Below are 19,896 nucleotides of genomic sequence, written 5' to 3'. Positions count from 1 at the left end.
GTTAACATACAAATTAATCGCCTGAAATATTTCAGTTGACCATAGTTTTATTTTACTACGAAAACATCAAAACACCATTAACCGCAAACCTTAAATAACCACAGCCCTTGCACCCACCTCTACCTTTGTGGGGCTGTTGTCCCTGATGGCTGAAGAAATTTAACAGCCTCCAGGAGAATCTCCTGTTCAACACAGAACGAAGTGACACTCCCTTTCCCTGGATAGATGAAGAACTCAAAAAATACTTTTAACAAGTTACCTTGTCAAAAGCTTCTGTTGATAAGCACCAATCCCCCGCTCCCCAACCTTGGCTTGGCCATCCCCCGGCTCCTCTCCTTCACCTCACCTTAGTGACCACCTTTTTGCCTGTTCCTCTCTGAATCCTGCTTACCTCTCTACTCCCACCCTTGGGAGTTTCCCCCACCCCACTTCATTTTCTACTCTTGCCTGATCAAGCCTTAGTTTAAGCACATCACTCTGGTTTATCAGTCATTTTAACTACACACACTTTTGCAAATGATTCCACTCAGCAGCCTCTAACGTCCTAGGAGAATTTAACGTGAAGCTCGAAAGATCCATGTAGGTGGCAATGTAGGGTATAAATATATGGTTACCTTGTCTCGCTGCTTAAAAAAAAAATGACCTCCCCCAAATGAAATTTTTGAACTTAGAAATAGATTAGAAGAAGCTAATGCTTATTTTGACAGTCCGTGTTTAAGCTGTTGGAAGTCATTTAAAAAACAATTTTCAATTAATTATATCTGAAGAAAGGTTGGCAATGTGTCTTATTTATTGAGTACCTATGTGTATAAATCACTGAGTAGGGACTGTCAGGATACAAAGATGAATGAATAGGTAAGACATGGACACAAATAATCACAATTAAATGTAGAAAATATGATAAAGAGGGAGAGATGTAGAACAAGCTATAAGACAAATGAGATTACATCCAGCTATAAAGGCTGCTCAAATGATATCTCGGGTGGGCCTTGAAAAATGTAAGCAGAGAGTTATTGGTGGGGGGGAGCAAAGGAATGGCAACGAGAAGGAAGCCCACGGAGGTAGGAAATTATGAGCCACAGTAAGAGGATGGGGATTAGCCCAATCTGGCCAGAAAGCAGAGAACACAAAACAGGGCTATACTCTGCCCTGAATGCTGAACATGGTATTTTGGACAAACTCATAAAGGAAAGAACTGAAGCCACAGGATTGGAATAGAATTTGAGTGAAAAAAGGGATGCAGAGATAGAAGAGAAAAGGACCAAGAACAGGTAATTAGGAATACCTATGTTTAAAGGGCCTTACTGTCCCTGAAACTGCTCAGGAAGCAACGAGACCATTCCTGAGCACCATATTCTTTTATGAAAGGCAGATAGGAGAAAATAAATTCTACATTAGTCTAAAACCCAAGAAATAAATCATTCAGTACATCACGTTCTAAATGCATCAGTATCTGGGAACACCACCTAGCTATCACTAAAAGACATTTCTTACTCTGTTCAGAAGATAAACTGTTTTCAGCTATTAACTCCTATCTAAAATGATGCTGAACTCTAGAACTCATTTCTACACAAAGAATGATAAGGTAAGGAGCCTGTTTCACCTAATTCACAAAAACAAACAGGTCTTTGTGAAAACCTGCCCATGATATGCACAGATCTACAAGATCGACTCGGAAGTTCAATTAAGCAGAACAAAGTAAGACCAAGAGAGCTTTATAAGTAGCTCTTCCCATTAGACCTAAAGGAAGAAAGGACCTCTAGTCAATACAATGCATCTAGCTTGCTGACCTCCAAGGAGTCTTAAGTCATCTTTGAATCCCAAGAGTTTGGGATGGTACCTGACACTTAGGCTTCCTATAAATGTTTTATGAATGAGGAGAAAAAGGAGAAAGAAGGGCCTAACAATCAATATTTCAGATTTACATAGCATAGGTATGTCCTAGGACCAGTATACAATTACATATTCAATATACTCATGAATGATGTTTTAAATTATAACCCTCAGAGTCCACAAACGATCAGAAAAAGGCTGAGCTATACTTACTACACTATACTTTCTAAGCTTAGGGCCAGATAACGTACAAATAGATATTTTCCAATAATTTTAATATGTATTAGAACTAAAGGGTTTTTTCCACTGAGCCCTAAAATTAGTGAACTAGAATATACCCCATTCTTTAAACATCCCACTTAGTCATACTAGATATATTTAACTATATATTGAGTTCCAAAGGCTCTAATTTTGGCAATTTTCATAAGGAAAGAGTGCCATTGTTTATATAACAGTGTGACTGTTTGACCAGGCAGAGAGATGATTCTTAGTACCTTTATGGTTTCAGTGGGCACTCCAGGCTCTGGAACTTTATCCAAATAAGTGGTCAAGTCTTGATCAACATGTTCAAACACTAATGTTAGTTTGGTTTCTCTGTCTGTTCGTGACACTGTGCACACATCAAACAACCTAAAAGGAAAAAAAAAAAGAGGTATTAAGTAGGTGGTAATAAGCAAAGAAGTAACCTGTAAGTCTTACACATATCCCTCAATTTGATCACATAATTAGGGGGAAAAAAGGACAGGTTTGATCATTCCTTGTGATAATACGTAAGGATACCTAATAGGATCTGATAGTTTAATATCGATATGAAAGTTCAGGGGCAGAGCACTTGGTTAAGTGGTGACAAAATTCACAATGGCAAAGAAAAAGCAACACGACTGCAACATGAGAATGCCTGCTTGGAGGGCTCCTTAGTTAAGATCTCAGGCAGAATTTGCTGATAGAGATAGTTTCAAAAACTGCAGCCTCTAGGAAAAATATGGTTCTTAGCTCACAGGTCAAGAATTATTAAAGAGACAGATTGAGCATTTTCTGGAGATGCTGGACTCTGCAATTTAGATTTTCCTGGAATTTAAGGTCTTATAATTATGCCTATGAAAATAACTATAATGGAATAAGGAGAAATTTGGTTTATTTCTAAGAAAGCCTTCTCATCCTGGTGAATCAAATCATTTCCCTGGAATGGGCATGAATTCTTAGTTTTAAAATTCCAAATATCATGCTAATAAAAACTGTGAAATTTTAACTTTTGGGGGGGGGCAGAAATTGCATTTGTAAACTATATTGCCCTTAGATGATAAAGGCAGATTGACAAACTTTATAATTATGTTTGGATGGGAGAATTCAATTCCTTCCATAAAATCCTACGACAAATTCAAAATTTAAGTTTTAAGAACAAAGCCTTCAGTAGTCAAAAGAATTTTCAAGACAAAGGACAGAATTTCCTTTAGCTTCAACAGACAAAGATACTATCTGGCACATGAGATGCTCACCAAACATTTAAAGAGTTAAACACACCACCCATAAACAAGCTATAAATAAATTTCTTGACAAGAATGTAATATAAATACTAAGAAAAGGCTAATAAAAGTGCTACTCATATTACTTTCTTTCATTTTTTAAAATGAAACAACACCTTCTTCAAAGAAACTAACTATAAATGTGCATATAACCCAGTTACTGAAATGCAGGGTTGACTCTCAGTTATCCACTTTGTACATTACCTCTTAAATTTTTAATGCCTAGCTGGCTCACCACGCCACTCTACTGCATTTCTGGGCTAAATGGGCTCCATAACCTTTGGTACTTCAGTGTTAATCTAAAGTAAACTTTAAAAGAAACTAAAGAACACCATGATTAAGTTAAATCGATGGGGTGAACACCACCACCACCAACCACACATACTTTATAGCCAGGTCCAAACTCCTTTTTAATTTTGGGCAGCCTGGGGTGAGTTCTACAACTCCATTAAAATCAATTAAGATCAACAGAATTTCTTCCTTACGTTTGTCTACTTCCAAATATTCTGACTTCTAAGTTTTAATTATCTACTTATAAACTTAACTTTTTCTAAATTTCTAAAGTCTTCGAGTATCACTAATGTGACTTATTCTGAAAAATTATTCTGACAAAGTAAAAACTCCTAACTAACAAATTTATTAAAAATAATGCCATAAATCATATGCATGCCGTACTGAAAAACATGATTGCTATCATTCATGGATCTGAAACCTGGGAAGTTTATGAAAACAACTCTTTCAATTTGGTAATTTGAGGTAACTACCATTTATTCATAGGCTCCTTTGAACAATCTTCTTTCCATTTAACCCACATACTTTGACAGCTTTACTCTTTCTTCCTTTTTTTTTTTAACATCTTTATTGGAGTATAATTGCTTTACAGTGTTGTGTTAGTTTCTGCTGTATAACAAAGTGAATCAGCTATATGCATACGTATATCCCCATATCCCCTCCCTCTTGCATCTCCCTCCCACCCTCCTTAACCCACCCCTCTGGGTGGTCACAAAGCACCAAGATATGCGGCTGCTTCCCCCTAGCTAACTATTTTACATTTGGTAGTGTATATATGTCCATGCCACTCTCTCACTTCGTCCCAGCTTACCCTTCCCCCTCCCCATGTCCTCAAGTCCATTCTCTACGTCTGTGTCTTTGTTCCTGTCCTGCCCCTACGTTCATCAGAACCATTTTTTTTTTTATATTCCATATATATGTTAGCATACGGTATTTGTTTTTCTCTTTCTGACTTCACTCTGTATGACAGACTCTAGGTCCATCTACCTCACTACAAATAATTCAATTTTGTTTCTTTTTATGGCTGGGCTCAACATCACTGATCATTAGAGAAATGCAAATCAAAACTACAATGAGGTATCACTTCACACTGGTTAGAATGGCCATCATCAAAAAATCTACAAACAATAAATGCTGGTGAGGGTATGGAGAAAAGGGAACCCTCTTGCACTGTTGGTGGGAATGTAAACTGATACAGCCACTATGGAGAACAGTATGGAGGTTCCTTAAAAAACTAAAAACAGAGCTACCATATGACCCAGCAATCCCACTACTGGGCATATATCCTGAGAAAACCATAATTCAAAAAGAGTCATGTACCACAATGTTCATTGCAGCACTATTTACAATAGCCAGGACATGGAAGCAACCTAAGTGTCCACTGACAGATGAATGGATAAAGAAGATGTGGCAAATATATACAATGGAATATTTTTTCTTCCTTTTGAAGAAGAAAAAGGAGTTCCACAATTACCAAGCTTCTTTATATCTATTGCTTCTATTTTTGTGATAAAATGAAACAGTAATGAACCAAAAATGGCCTGTACTAAAATCAAATACAAACATGGGAACTGCATCATTACAGCTGTGCTTCTTAAACATTACTTTCAAAATGTTTTCTATTATAAGTAATACATTTCCTTAATAAAAAAATACATTGTTTATCACTGCCTCCAGTCAGTAAAGAACTAGTAACTCCAGTTCTTACTACACTTATGGTTTGTAATACATAAAACGTTTTAGTAATTTCCAAAAGAAAAAAATTTTTTGACAGGGACGTAGCTGGAGAATGAAGTGATCATAAAACACTGCTAAACCGAAGGGTCACTTGCTCCCAAACCGTTGTTAGTTACCTAACAGCCCTGGCAGCATGCTATGTTGCTTCATCTCACTGAAACCATTTTCAAACACTCTGTATGACACAATGCAAGAATAACATCTAACCCACCCAAGTTATTTTTCTCAAAGTTATATCACTCTCTTCAATTTATTAAGATTCACTGTTGCTGCCTGCAGCACCTGGACTCCACACCTGAGATATGCAAAAGGTGAGCTCCCTGGAGCCCCTGTTAATTGCCCCAAATGATAAGCCATGGAGAAAAGGCACTAATTTTAATTGGCAATTTTTTTTAAAGTGGATTTTTAAAGACACACATTTAAAGAGACACAGAGTAGAATATTCTTGTATAAATTTTAGTGTATATAATCATATATTCTTCTAGGCTACAAAAAGAATGGTGTTTACTAGAAGTGGCTCACGCTGGTTCAAGGTGATAATGCTTTTTATTTTTTTAAGGTGCCGTTATCAATTTTATTTGGGAAATGGAGCCTATTACCGTCTCCTTAGAAATTCAAAAGTGACATCGAGGGAAGTAAAAGTCCTAGAAGAACCTGTAGGTTTGGGGCTCTAATGCTGGCCATCAACATCCAATAGACCCAGTACCGTACAGAAGACATTTTGGGAAATATTACTCTATACTAAAACATGATATTTAGTCTGACTTAATTGCTTAGTAAACATTATCATAGTAAAATTAAATTACATTAGTCATAATGGGTAGAAAATGCATTTTGAATCAACAGCTATAAATACTAATCTTAGGAATTTTAGAACATAATATTTTTGATGCTTTCTTGTCTACAAGGACTCTGTCTGGAATCATCCCAAAGCAAATAATAATCACTTCAGTGGGCAATAAAGAGAAGACAGATGCTGTAATAAAACCAATAAGTCTCACGTAAAGCAACCGAACTAAACAAGAACTGAATGAAACCCCTGGTGTTTGGCAGGAGGTTAACAATCTGTAATATATTTATATAAATCAATGAGGAATGTGGTCAAGCTATCTATAACCTCTGTAACTTGCAAAACAAAAGAGCCAGACAGGTCTGAACATTTGAAAATAAACCCTGGTAAATAACTTCAACTGTTTGATTCCTTGTGTCGACCAACAACTTAAAGCTTTCTAAAACCATTCTATTTTTTTTGCTATTCAGTAAACTGACAAAAATACCATTTCAGTGACTGCATAACTACAGTTCCATAAGAGAAATACAATCACATTGTGTTGAGGATGAACAAAAGTATCTCAGATGACTTTTAGAGGAAATGAAAACTACCATTCAAAATTTATCCATTAGAGCTTAGCTTAACGCGATCCAAGTGAAGGTTCAAAAAGTAGTTCTCAGCATTCACTGAGTCTACGAATCCAGTTTAGCTGCGCAAAACAAAATCCAAAAAAGGCAGATAGGTCATTATCATTTTACAATTAAGTCAGCCAAGCCCCTAACTATCCCATAAAATAAGTCCTCTCCCTGTCTCTATTGTCCTGACCCCCCAGCTGCAGGGCAGAGAGCAAGCACTGCGGTCCAGCACAGCACTCAGCTTTCCAGCTGTCCTAGTGATGTAATTATCTCATAACAAAATATCTCCATGAATTAACTCTGCATCCTACCCATTGTAATTCGGAATGACTGCTTCCTGTTCACGTTCTCCATTTAACTTGCTATTCTGGATCTATTGCATAGGCAAGTTGTCTTCATCTAATGGATGGGATTACATCCAATAAGGTTTGGGATTTCCAAAGATTACAATTTACAAAGGTCTCCCAAACAACATGCTCTGTAAACACAAGCCCTGCCTTTCTATTGTGGTTATAATAAAAGGGAAATCTGCATTACTTGCTGTGATTAAACTCTGACCTGTCACAGGAAGTTCTATAAGGATTTTTTTCCTGTCGCTCTTTTTCATACTCTTGAATGTTTGGACATCAAATAGTTCAAGATCTGTGAGATGTCTGGCACAGCTGCCGAAGGGTGCTAAACAAAATTTTATTTGAACTACAGGCAGTCTTCAGAATTGAGAAGAATTTTTAAAAAATCTCTAATCTCTTCCTCTATAGTCCACGAAGCACATTCTTTGGCTACAGTTTGCATGCACCAAATTTATGTTCACACCTCCCAATAACCCTACACTACTGGATGCTGGCCAGGGTATTCTCCTTTTGCTCATTAAATAAGGAGTGTGTGTGCACTTATTCTCAACCAGCACTGAATGGTGTAATTCCAGAAGTATTTGCCACTAATAATAATGAACCTGCTGCGAGAAGGAAATCGCCATTTCAGCAGTACCTGTAAACATTTATCAGTATGGACACTGTACTGTGCAGGCACTGTACTTGGTTTTAGAGATTCCAACAGATCTAAGACGGGGACCGTTTCTAAGAGCTTCATATCCAGTTGGGGGGAGAGACAACTGACATGTAAAACTACAAGCAGTGATATATGGCTATGTATTAATTCCAAATTAATTCTACAAACACTATGTGAAACTTTATATATCAACATCAAAGTAGATTCATTCTACATCCTATTACAGTAGACACCTGTGATGTCTACCTTTCCAAGATCCATTCTCTCTTCTGGAAACCATATCCTCATTTCTTGTTGAGGAACCACTCCTACCCCATACACTCAAGCAATATATTCGTGGGGTACATGCGCAGGATGGCACGTAACCTACCCTGGACAGACTGACAATGACTGATTTAGGGATGGACAGGACCATGAGAATTGGTCCCAGGAATTTTACTAGATCTTCTGGGAAAGTAGAGCTCTCTTTATTCTGGGATTACCAAACTGGCAACAGATTAGCCTGCAGCTGCTGGTGGCCATCTCTGCCACCACTGTAGAGCCCACCATGGAATGCAACCAACACCGAAGAGAGCCAGAGCAGAGAGATGATAGGCAAGAGATTCCGGATGACATCATTTAAGCACCTGGACCCACTTGTGCCCAACCTACCCCTGGATTTATTACTTAGATGAGTCAGTAATGTTGCTTTTGTGCTTACCCAGTTTGAGTTGGGTTTTATTACTTACAACAAAAAATAGTCCTAAGACATCTATAAACATTTTGAAATAATTAAAAGACTTTAAACATCAATATCTGACCTCAAATACATCTTATATATTAGACAAACTGAATTAAGCTCAAGCACATAGCTTAATTAGTAGGAGTTTCCTCTAGGTGACTATACTAGTTCCCTGACTTGCTGGGAGACTATTCACCTTAAGAGGTTTCTCCATGAGCCTGCTGGCTGGGAAAGAGTAATTGACAGCAGCAGAGCCGAATAATTAATCTCTCCTAAGGAGCCATGCGGCCTCTTCCCAGGATTCCTCCTTGTGGTTCCTTGTCTGACCACAGAGGCATTTTATGGAGAAAAAGTAGAGAAAGAAAGCAAGAGAGACAAGCTCATTGCAAATGGGAATATGGAACCTATAGCATCGGAAAGGCCTGGGTAAGGAGAAGTGAGGAGGCAAGGAGAAGCATTTAAAAATCATACAAAGGTACTGAGTTTAGTTAAAGGTTGAGTCCAATGCTCAGAGATCTGTTCTCCCAAAACCCCTCGTTAAGCAACCCCCCTTCCACTAGCTGTTGTTGAAAAGTGGAAACGCACAGGGGCGCCCCATAAGTAATAACCCCAAAGCAGGGAAACCCCTTTGTGATCATACTGTTGTTACACTGAAGGCTACCACAATCTGACAAGGGAATGCAAAGCCAACATCTTTTATTTACTAACTCATTTTATTCCTTATAGCCTTAAAAAGAGTGTTCATAAGAAAGTTTCATAGTTCATCTTCTTCCAGTTCATCTTTAGAGTTTCTACTAATCTGGTTTCAGCTTCTATCTACATGTACCTGGCAATGTGGATCTATGAGTTAGTATTTTTGCATCCATTAACCAAAAAGTGTTTTACAAATAAAATGGGAATCCCCCATATTGGGCAAGTTTACAAGATGTGACTCGCACTACAGTAAATATTTAAAATAGAGCAAACAGTAAAAACTGGAAGTACCTCTCCATACTTTTTTACTCTTTTCTTTTAACTCTCTAGAGCATCTAGTACAGTGTCTAACACACTGTAGATGTTCAATGTCTACTGAACGAATTAAACTTTTCAAAATTATAACTCAGGGAAAAGTTGGGAGCAAAGTAAAAGAGAGGATCTTCAGAGATGCCATTAGGAAAGCATGGCATGCTGAGGAGGCCAAATCTTGTAACTGATGTTAAATGAGGACTCACACACTAATATATCACATTTACTAACTAACATTTCTTAGTTTGCTCCCCACTAGCTCCTTCTATGTATTTTGACTTTTTTAGTGTTCATAACAACACTATGAAATGGTACTCGTTCTTATAGATGAAGAAACAGACGTTATGTATACAAATGTTCATTGCAGCATCATTCATAATAGCCAAAAATAGAAACCACCCAAACGTCTTATCGATTGATAAATGGATAAACATAACATGGTATTATCCATATAGTGGAATATTATTTAGTAATAAAAGGAATGAAGTACAGATACATGCTACGACATGAATAAACCTTGAAAAGTTTATGGTAAGTGAAAGAAACCAATCACAAAAGGCCACATATTTCATAATTCCTTTTACATGAAACCTCCACAATAGGCAGATCCATAGAGACAGAAAGTAGATTAGTGGTTGCCTAGGGTCGGGGGTGGTGGGAGACGAAGGAGGGGAAGGAATGAAGAATGACTGCTAACGCGTACTGGGTTTCTTTCTGGGTAATAAAATGTAAGATCATGGTGATAGCTGCATAACTCATAAATATACTAAAAACCACCGAACTGTATACTTATATGGGTGAATTTGATAGTATGTAAAGTGCATTTCAATAAAGCTGTTTCAAAACAAAAAGAGGAAAGAAACAGTCATAGAGAGGTTTGGTACTTTGCCTAAGGCCCAGGCACTGTAAGTGGTGAAGATGGGATCTGAAATCAGGCTGTCCGGTTCCCAAGTCTGATTTCCTTACCATTGTGCAATCCTACCTCTGTATGTAGCACAGCCTTTGGGGCAAGAGACCTTTCTGTGGCAGATGAGACACACTACTGACAGGTATTGTGGTAATGCCAACTCCCAAATGTCTTTGTTTAACTTGGCTATACCAGTATATATGTGTTCCATCCTGGGCTGAAAAAAAATGTTCAGAAAATTCACAGGAAAAATAAAATAAAGCTGAAGACTGTTGACCTCCTAGACCCTCTTCTCTTATGTCCTTCCCTTGACTAGCTAGAAAATGACACACCCAACAGAGCTTGACAAAGATATTTCAATCTCAGAAATATATGAGTTAAATGATATTTTTGAAAGCAAAGTGAGCAGCTCTGGCCTGAGTCAGAATGAGTGCATGAACATTCTGGCCAACTTTCAACATTCAGTTCTGTCTCCACTTCTGACCTGTAAAAGCCCTGTTCTCCAGCTTTGGGCCTCTCTTGAGGAAAAACGACGAATCAGCCAAAACTAGGCAGCCGTCTGTGATGAAGACTGTCTGCTGGGTCTTAGAAAAAAACCAACCAAATTTTACCTACACTGTAAGCCAAAAATCTCTCATAATCACATCCTTACTAGGTAAGTAAAGCTATCCCAGCACTAATTCACTCAGGTACTTATGATTACGTTATTATCTAATAAAACAACCACTGAAGTTAGTTCCTTTTAAGGAAACATAAACGACCATAAACATAGGAAAAAATGTTAAACTATCGTAATAACTTAAAGAAACATAAATGGAACCATCGGTGATATACTACTTAAGCCCCTCAAACTGGGTAACAAAAATGTTTAAATGATAAAATGGCACAACACTTGTGAGCGTTTGTGAAAATGGGCCCACATGACAGTAGGAGTACAAACTGGTGAAAAGCTTTTTTGAGGAGTCATCTGGAAAAACAAACACACACACACACACACACACACACACACAGATATCATGTGGCCCTTAAAATGATGATACAGATTCATATTTATTGAACATGGAAAGGCATTCATGAAATATTATTAAAAGCAAATTCAGGCTTCAAAAGAATATGTACAGTATGATTCCACATATGTAAACAAAATGGTAGAAAGATAAATCAAGATGCTAACAGTGGCTAAGCTCTAGGTGATGAAATTATGGAATTGTGTTTTCTGCTGTTTGCCTATCTGAACTTCCTACAATGAGAACTTATCAATTTTTAACAAGAGAAAAATCACCATTTCAAAAACAAGAATTAGAAAAGCTTTTTTCTCCTTCAAGTTTTTTTCCTTCCATCACTCATATACTTTTCTTCAGTCTGCTCCACTAAGTTAATGAGACAATCCTGACCATCAATTCTGAAAAGGTAGTTTTAAAAATTAAATATGTTAAATCAAATTCTTAATTTTGTTCTAGGGGAAAAAAGCAATATGCATGCATTACTGCCTCACTGAAGGTATGTGTTTTTCAATCCTCCCCAGTATGGACTAACTCTACAAAAAGAATGTAGGAAAAATAAAATTACTTTTCTGATATCTGGTTAAAAGGTCAAAAGCAGCAGAGTTACCATGAAATAAAGGAGAAACAACAGCTCAAAAATTCTTCAAATTACTCTATTGCTCATCATACAAGCCAAGAAAGAAAGAAAGAAAAAAATTTCTCCATGGCAGAATTATGGACTTTTATAAATATGGGGAGCTTTAGAGATTATCTGGTTCTATGCAGTTGTTTTACAGATGAGGAAACACAGGCCAAGAGAGTGCAGAGTGTCAAAACTAACAGAAGGAATAAGACACCTGGGTCTCAGACTTCCCTGGTGGCGCAGTGGTTAAGAATCCACCTGCCAATGTAGAGGACATGGGCTCGAGCCCTGGTCTGGGAAGATCCCACATGCCGTGGAGCAACTCAGCACACACAGCACAGCCCATGCACCACAACTACTGAGACCACGCACTAGAGCCCGTGAGTCACAACTAGAAAGCCCGCGTGTAGCAATGAAGACCCAACACAGCCAAAAATAATAAATAAATAAATTTATTTTTAAAAAATTAAAAAAAAAGAACACCATCAGGAAACTATATTAAAAGATTAGAAAACAGAACACAGTTGGAAAAGTTGAAAGAACTGGTATCTCTATCAGCTGCTAAACTTAAGGATCTGAAGTTAGGCTTCTGTCAGATGCAAAAATGTGTAAATATTAAGTTATGATTTAATATATCTACACTTTAATTTTATTTTAGAGTTTGATCTTTGTTTTAGGAATATTTTAGATAATAAGGTAAATATTTCATAGTGTTAAGAGCAATTAAAAACTAAAGTAGGTAAGAATTTGGAAATGTAGCTGTAACCGTATCTCTTCCACGGCAGAAGTTTTCTTTTGCAAAAACCAGAGGAACAACTCATCCTGGGAATCTTTTAGGCCACTGGGTGTTCCACACAAGTAATTATTTTGAACACCTGATTCTTACTCAAGTCCCCAAAATATTTTTTAAAGTTAAAAAATTTAATGGAATTCTTTGAGGCAAGCATTGAACATTTTCTTGACTTTTTAAGCCCAATGTACTAATTATGTTTTACTGATGAATGACTCATGGTCATTATTATTAACATTAAATTATAATCATTTAATTCAGCATCATTATTATGATCCTTTATCTGAGTGCTTTCTAGGCACATGAACATGAAGCAAGGAGATTGTGACATAGTATAAGTCAAACTGTCAAAAAGCAAAGAAAACAGCAAGAGATAAGTAAGTCATCACCTAAAAGGGAAACTCAGTAAGATTAACAGCCAATTTCTCATAAGAAACTACGGAGGGCAGGGACTTCCCTGGTGGCGGAGTGGTTAAGAATCTGCCTGTCAATACAGGGGACACGGGTTTGATCCCTGGTCCGGGAAGATCCCACATGCTGAGGAGCAACTCAGCACACACACCACAGCCCGTGCACCACAACTACTGAGACTGCGCACTAGAGCCCGTGAGTCACAACTACTGAGCCCGCGCGCCTAGAGCCCGTGCTCCGCAACGAGAAGCCACAGCAATGAGAAGCCCGCGCACCGCAAGAAGAGTAGGCCCCGCTCGCCTCAACTAGAGAAAGCCCTCGCGCAGCAACAAAGACCCAACACAGCCAAAAATAAATTAAAAATAAAATAAATAAAATTAAAGTGCAACTGTTAACCAGGAATTCTAGATAAAAACTATCCTTTATAAATGAAGGTGAAGTTAAGACATTTCCAGATAAACAAAAGCTGAGGGAGTTTCTTGCCATGAGACCCATCCTAGAAGAAATGCTAAAGGGAGTCCTTCAGGTTGAAATGAAAGGATACTAGGCAGTGACTCAAAGCCATATGAAGAAATAAAGATCACTGGCAAAGGTAACTGACCACACAGGTAAATATAAAAGCCAGTATTACTGTATTTTGGTTTGGGCTCTTTTTTCTTAATATAATTAAAAGGACAAATGCATATGACAATAATCATAAATTTACGTTAATGGCTACACAATGTATAAAGATGTAATTAGTGACAATAATAACATAAAGGGGGAAAGGCAGAACTGTATAGGAAAAAAGTTTTTATATACTATAGAATGTAAGTTAGTATTATTTCAAGCTAGATTTTTATAAATTTAAGATATTAATTGTAATCTCCAGCATAATCATTAAGAAATTCTTTGTTTCAAAACGTTTTCACACCCTGAGAAATACTTTCTTGAATCTCCTCTCTAATCTATCATTTACAAGCCCCTAGAATGAGCCTGGAACTGTACCTATCAGGGACTTTACATACGTAAACTCGTTGAGTTCTTCAATATCCCTATTAAGTGGGTATTATTACTCTCATTTTACTTAAGTGGGTATTATTACTCTCATTTTACAGATGAAGAAGCTGAGATTCAGAGGATAATTTGTCCAGAGTGATAGAACAGGTATGACACAAAACCAGGATTTCAATTAGAAACCTTCACAGACTTCTCTCTCCTCCTTGATGTGGACCTTCAACATCCAGAGTCTCGGGTCCTGTTCTCTTTTCACTCAGTGCAGCACCACCACTACCACAACATAACCAACAACAAATGGCCATGGCTTCAGATAGTACCTAAGGGCTGACAAATCCCCAATCTGTCTCTCTCCAAAATAATTCTCTCCCCGAAGTCCACATCCAGTTTACCTCTTGGAAAACTTCAACCAGTATTCTGAACATCTCAGTTTCAAAGTATCTGGGACAGAGCTCATCCTCTTTGGTGAACCACACCATCCAACCAATTTTCCAAGCCCAGAAACCTTCAAGTAATCCGAGATTCTTCCCTTTCCCCAAATATCCAGGCAACCATCAATTCTACCACTCAAATGTTTCTCCATCCACTGCTACATCCCCAGTTCAGTACTCATCACTCTTACCTAAACTTCTACAGAGGGCCTTTATCCTGTGTTCCTGCCTCGTGGAGACTCCCTATACTCACCCCTCATTCTGGGTAGTGGAGCCTTCTACAATGTACATCTGATCATTACACTGAACAAATGCATTTAGCCAACAAACGTTCACTCAATATTTGTTATTTTCTAGCATTGTACTGGGTGCTGGGGACAGAAAGATCAAAGGATAAAATAGATTTTCTTATGTTGTTCAGAGTCTAGTGAGATGGCAGACATAAATAGATGAATATCAACTAAGCTGGATATGCTGAGGTAGAGATAAATACAGGGTATTTTAAGAGTAATCAAGAGGGGCATCTCACCCAGACTCGTAGGAAAAGGTTTGTAGAAGTGACAGTGGAACGATCTTAGACCATCAAGAGTTACCCAAGCAAGTGGCAAAGGGCGGGCACTAAAAACCAAGAGAAGGTAAGAGCAAAGGGACAGCGAGAAGTCCCACTGGAGAGAACTCTTGTATGCCACAAGAAACTTGTATCCTGTGGGAAACGGGTATCTTCTTTTGATTTTTAAATAGCTCATTCTGATGAGCAGGAATAAGAGGGGAATAGTGGCAAGAAGACCAGCATAAGGAGTTGCCACAGTTATACAGGGAAAATAAAGAGGGCCTGTCCTAAGGAACTGGCAGCAAGGACGGAGAGGAGAGTACAGATTCCAGAAATATTTAGGAGGTTGAATTGGCAGGACTTGCTAAGTGTCTGAATGTGGCGGGGGTGGAGGGATGAGGAAGGAGGAGAAGCCAAGGATGACTCATAGGCTTTTGACTTTGGGGACTTGGTGCCACCCCATGAGATACAGCAGTGTTCCCAGACCTTTGGTTTCCAGGGACCTGTAAAATTTCCAACAAATTTAGGGCTCTGACAGCACGCTGTCAGCTAAAGACATAAATATACCCTACCATCTACTATCAACATCATCTCATAAAGAAAGCACATTTTAACACCCAAAATGTAAATAGATTTAGCCTTCTGAAAAATTCACCACAGGGCCCTTTTTTTTTCTAATTTCATCACAGACGATGGAAAATTGGTACCAGGCCTCAGACCAACACTGAGAAGCCCTAAGATGGAGATATAGGAGAAGAAGTCTGTTCAGCAGTAAGATGATGAGTGGAAGGCAGAAGAATATACAGTCCCTGCCTTTGCTAACTCTCTAGCCTTATAGGGACGCCCATCCCGTATACATTAAGGGTTGTAAAAGAGTTCAAGAAGTTATGGAAGCCTTGAAGAAGAGGAACTCAAATGTGCCTAGACGGGAAGTGGCTGGGGAGCTGAGTCTCCAAGGATGATCTGGAATTTGCCAGATAAACAAAGGAAGTTTCGCATGGTCCAGGCAGAAGGAACAGCATGTCCAAAGGTATGTAGGTATGCAGGAAAATTCATATTTGGGGAATTGTGGATAGTTTGGCATGACTTGGTGATTATCTTGGAAGATGGCAAGAGAAAAGCTGGAAAAGTACACAGAAGTGAAATTACGAAGAGTTTGTTAATCCAGGCTAAGAAGTCTGGAAATTATCTTATGGGCATTGGGAAAGAACCAAAGGACTTTACAGTGGGCAATGCTATGGCCAGATTTAGCACTTGGAAATACCACTCTGACCGTAGAACAGAAGTTGGACTGTAGGGGAATAAAATGGGAGGTGAGGAAAACATGTAGGAAGTGTCTTCAAAAGCCCAGGTAAGAAATACAGATAGATTAGATAAACAGGAGCAGCAGAGAGAGACCAATACAACCAACAAATATTTACTGAGCATCTACTCCCTTCAGGGGGTATCAAGGTCAATGAGACAAGATCCCTGCTCTTTTAGAGCTTATTTTCTATTGTTAAACAAAGTGAGAATCATGCTTTACGTAACGCAATTAAAAACATTAACACTGTATCAAATACTTTCACAAGGCTATGTATACACATATATAAAACCATGTTTAAATTGCACTCAATTACATTATATCTGTAATCTATTAAACCATTTCTCTATTCTCATAACACTGGCTCACTACCTTATGGTAAGTTCCTTTAAGTGGCACTGCAAAAATCAAAAGGTATACATTTTTTCTGAATCAAAATATATACACTTTTTAAAAGTTCTTACTCCAAACTGCCTTAAAGAAGATCACATCAATTTATATTCCCATAGTGGTATCTAGGAGGTGGAATCCATAGGGTTTGGTGACCAACTAGGATATAAAAGCTGATGGAAGAAAAGAAGGTAAGGATGATTTTCAGAGTTCTGGTTTAGGCAACAAGGTTGGTGGTGCTATTTCCAAACAGCAGAAGAAAAAATGAAAAAGGAAAAGAAGATTTAAAGAGTATTCAGTGAGGTCACTCCAGAAGGCATGAATTTGAGATGCTTGTGACATTCAGGTGGTAACGTCCAGTGAACAATTACAAACACATACTTGGAGTTTTGGACACAGGTCAAGTAACAGTTTGGGAAGTTATCAAGTATACAAGTGAAACAATCTTGGGGGCTATAATATGCAACAAGAAGAATAGCACCCCTGAATAAATCAGAAAGGTGGGCAAGAAAACAGCTGAAGAAAATGTCGTCACAAGAAAAAAAGGGAATTAAGAAAATCCTATTTATAATAACTTCGAAAACAATACTTTTGTATAAATTTAACAAAAGATGTACAGTGAAAACTATAAAACAATGTTAAAAGAAATTAAAGAACATCTACGTAAGTAGAAAGACATCCATATTCATAGATCAGAAGGACCTGATATTTTTATGAGGCCAATATTCCCAAAATTGACCTATAGCTTCAACGCAATCCATATCAAAATCCCCGACTGTTTAGCAGAAGTTGACAAACTGATCCTAAAATTCATAAGGAATTGCAAGGGACTCAGAATAGCCAAAATAATCTTGACAAAATTGGAGGACTCACACTTCTCGATTTTAAAACTTACTATAATATGCTTTGGTACTCAAGACAGTGTGGTACTAGCCTAGCATAAAGGTAAACGTATCAATCAGTGGAATATAATTGAGAATCCAGAAATGAACTCTCCGGTTTATGCTCAATCGATTTTTCAACAAGGGTACCAAGACCATTCAATGGGGAAAGAATAGACTTCAACAAATGATGTGAGGATTACTGAAAATCCACATGCAAAATAGTGAGGCTGGACTCCTTCCTCACAACATACACAAAAATTAAACTAAAAATGGATCACAAACCTAAATATAAGAGCCAAAACTATAAAACTCTTAGAAAAAAAATGTAGGAGTAAATATTCATGAACTTGGGTTAGGCAATGCTAAGATATGACACCAAAAGCACAAGCCATAGAGGAAAGAATAGATAAACTGCACTCATCAAAAATAAAACCATTTGTGCTATAAGGGATACAATCAAAGAAATGAAAAGGCAACCCAAAGAATGGGACAACCTATTCGCAAATCATGCATCTGATATGCGACTTGTAACCAGAATATATGAAAAATTCTTACAATTGAATAATAAAAAGACAAACAACTCAATTTAAAAATGGGCAAAGGTTGTCAATTATACCTCAATAAAGCTAAAAATAATAAAATAAAATAGGCAAAGGATCTGAAGAGACAGATCTCCAAAGATGATATAACAAGGACCAATAAGCACATGAGAAGATGTTCATATCGTTAGTCAATAGAGAAATTCAAACCAAAACCATGAGATACCACTTCACACCAGGAAGATGGTTAAAATGAAAGAGACAGACAATAACAAATGTTGACAAAGATGTAGAGAAAATCAGGCATCAGAACCCTCACTCTTAACCACTGTATGCTCCATTCCATGGGTACTAGGACTCTCATGATCTTGCCCCTAATTACCACTCCATTCTCATCTTTTAATTAGATTCTATCCACCCTAAAATTCTTGCATTTCCTGAAATGTGCACGGCTTTTATGCTGGGCCTTGACACAAGCTGCTACCTCTGCCTAGAAAGCTCTCTTTTTCTCTGTCCATCTCGTGACCTCCTACTCACTGGCAAAGACTGCTCAGGGGTGAACAGCCTCTGTGATCCTCACTTGTCTCCCTTCTACGTTTCCCCTTCCAGAGCCAAGACTCTTATGTGTTACCACAACATACCTGACTCACTGGAGGCACTCAGCCATGATGTGTGAATGAATAAATAATTGAATCAGAATATTCAATTGTCCTATAAGAGAGTACACTGTATTTTTGGAAATAGCCTGAGCCAAGTCTGATAAATTAAGTGGGGGATCAGGCTGAATAATATTCTTTCGGGTCCAAAAAGAGGTGTGATAATAAAGTAAAGATGTTGATTTTGGGGTTTGGCTCATAAAACAGTTCTGAAGACAATTCCAAAAGAGTCTGAAAGTGTTTTCCTCAATTAGAGCAGAGCTAGAAAAACTGGACTGCCTCCCGGGGGACGAGATTTATTTGGTCATATAAGTTCTAGTACGGCATTTTACATTTTTTTCTTTGTCTCTCATTATTTTCAAGTCACATGGTGTAAGACAACTTCATTTTTATTAAAAATATTCCATTTCCTAAAGAGCAAGCCACTAAACAAGTTATCCCCATTTCTTCCCCTTGTGCTTTCTTTCCTCAGTAACTGTCTTGACATGTTAAAGAAATATTTTATTATCAGAGGGTGATTTCGCTTATTTCCAAAGAGGGAAGCAATTTGCTACTCTTTAATTTTAACCTACCCTTAAATCCAAGGAATGTCTGGCTCATGAAAGGAAAAATAAGGTCCAGAATCTATTAACTTGTGATCCACAGCCTTCAAAGCAATTTATATGCAGTATACATTTGAGTTCATTTAGCTGTTAAGAGTAAAGCCTAAATCCCCTGTGTATCTTGCCAGTACAAAAGTATACTTAGGCCAAAACTAGGTCACAAAATGTTTTCACACGACATGTTTCACTCGTCCAACATTTTGAGAAATTTCCAAGGAACTACAAAAAGAAAGGTTCCTGAAAGAAACAACTTCACACCCTAAATCACATCCTAGAGAAGCCCCGC

At 37.8% G+C, this 19,896-nt stretch overlaps 1 protein-coding gene across 3 annotated transcripts in view; it reads right to left on the bottom strand.

The window, feature by feature from the left end:
- The window catches only part of CDK6 (cyclin dependent kinase 6), a 233,371-nt gene that overhangs the window by 171,764 nt on the left and 41,711 nt on the right, over positions 1 to 19,896 (bottom strand). For all 3 annotated transcript variants that reach the window (XM_079932223.1, XM_079932222.1, XM_079932224.1), the window contains exon 3: positions 2,328 to 2,463. In XM_079932223.1, coding sequence (XP_079788349.1) covers positions 2,328 to 2,463 — 136 coding nt within the window. The remainder of the gene's footprint in view (positions 1 to 2,327; positions 2,464 to 19,896) is intronic.

Source organism: Stenella coeruleoalba (genome assembly GCF_951394435.1).
Source record: "Stenella coeruleoalba genome assembly, chromosome: 9".
NCBI classification, from domain to species: Eukaryota; Metazoa; Chordata; class Mammalia; order Artiodactyla; family Delphinidae; genus Stenella; species Stenella coeruleoalba.
This window is presented reverse-complemented; position numbering and strand designations above follow the sequence as displayed.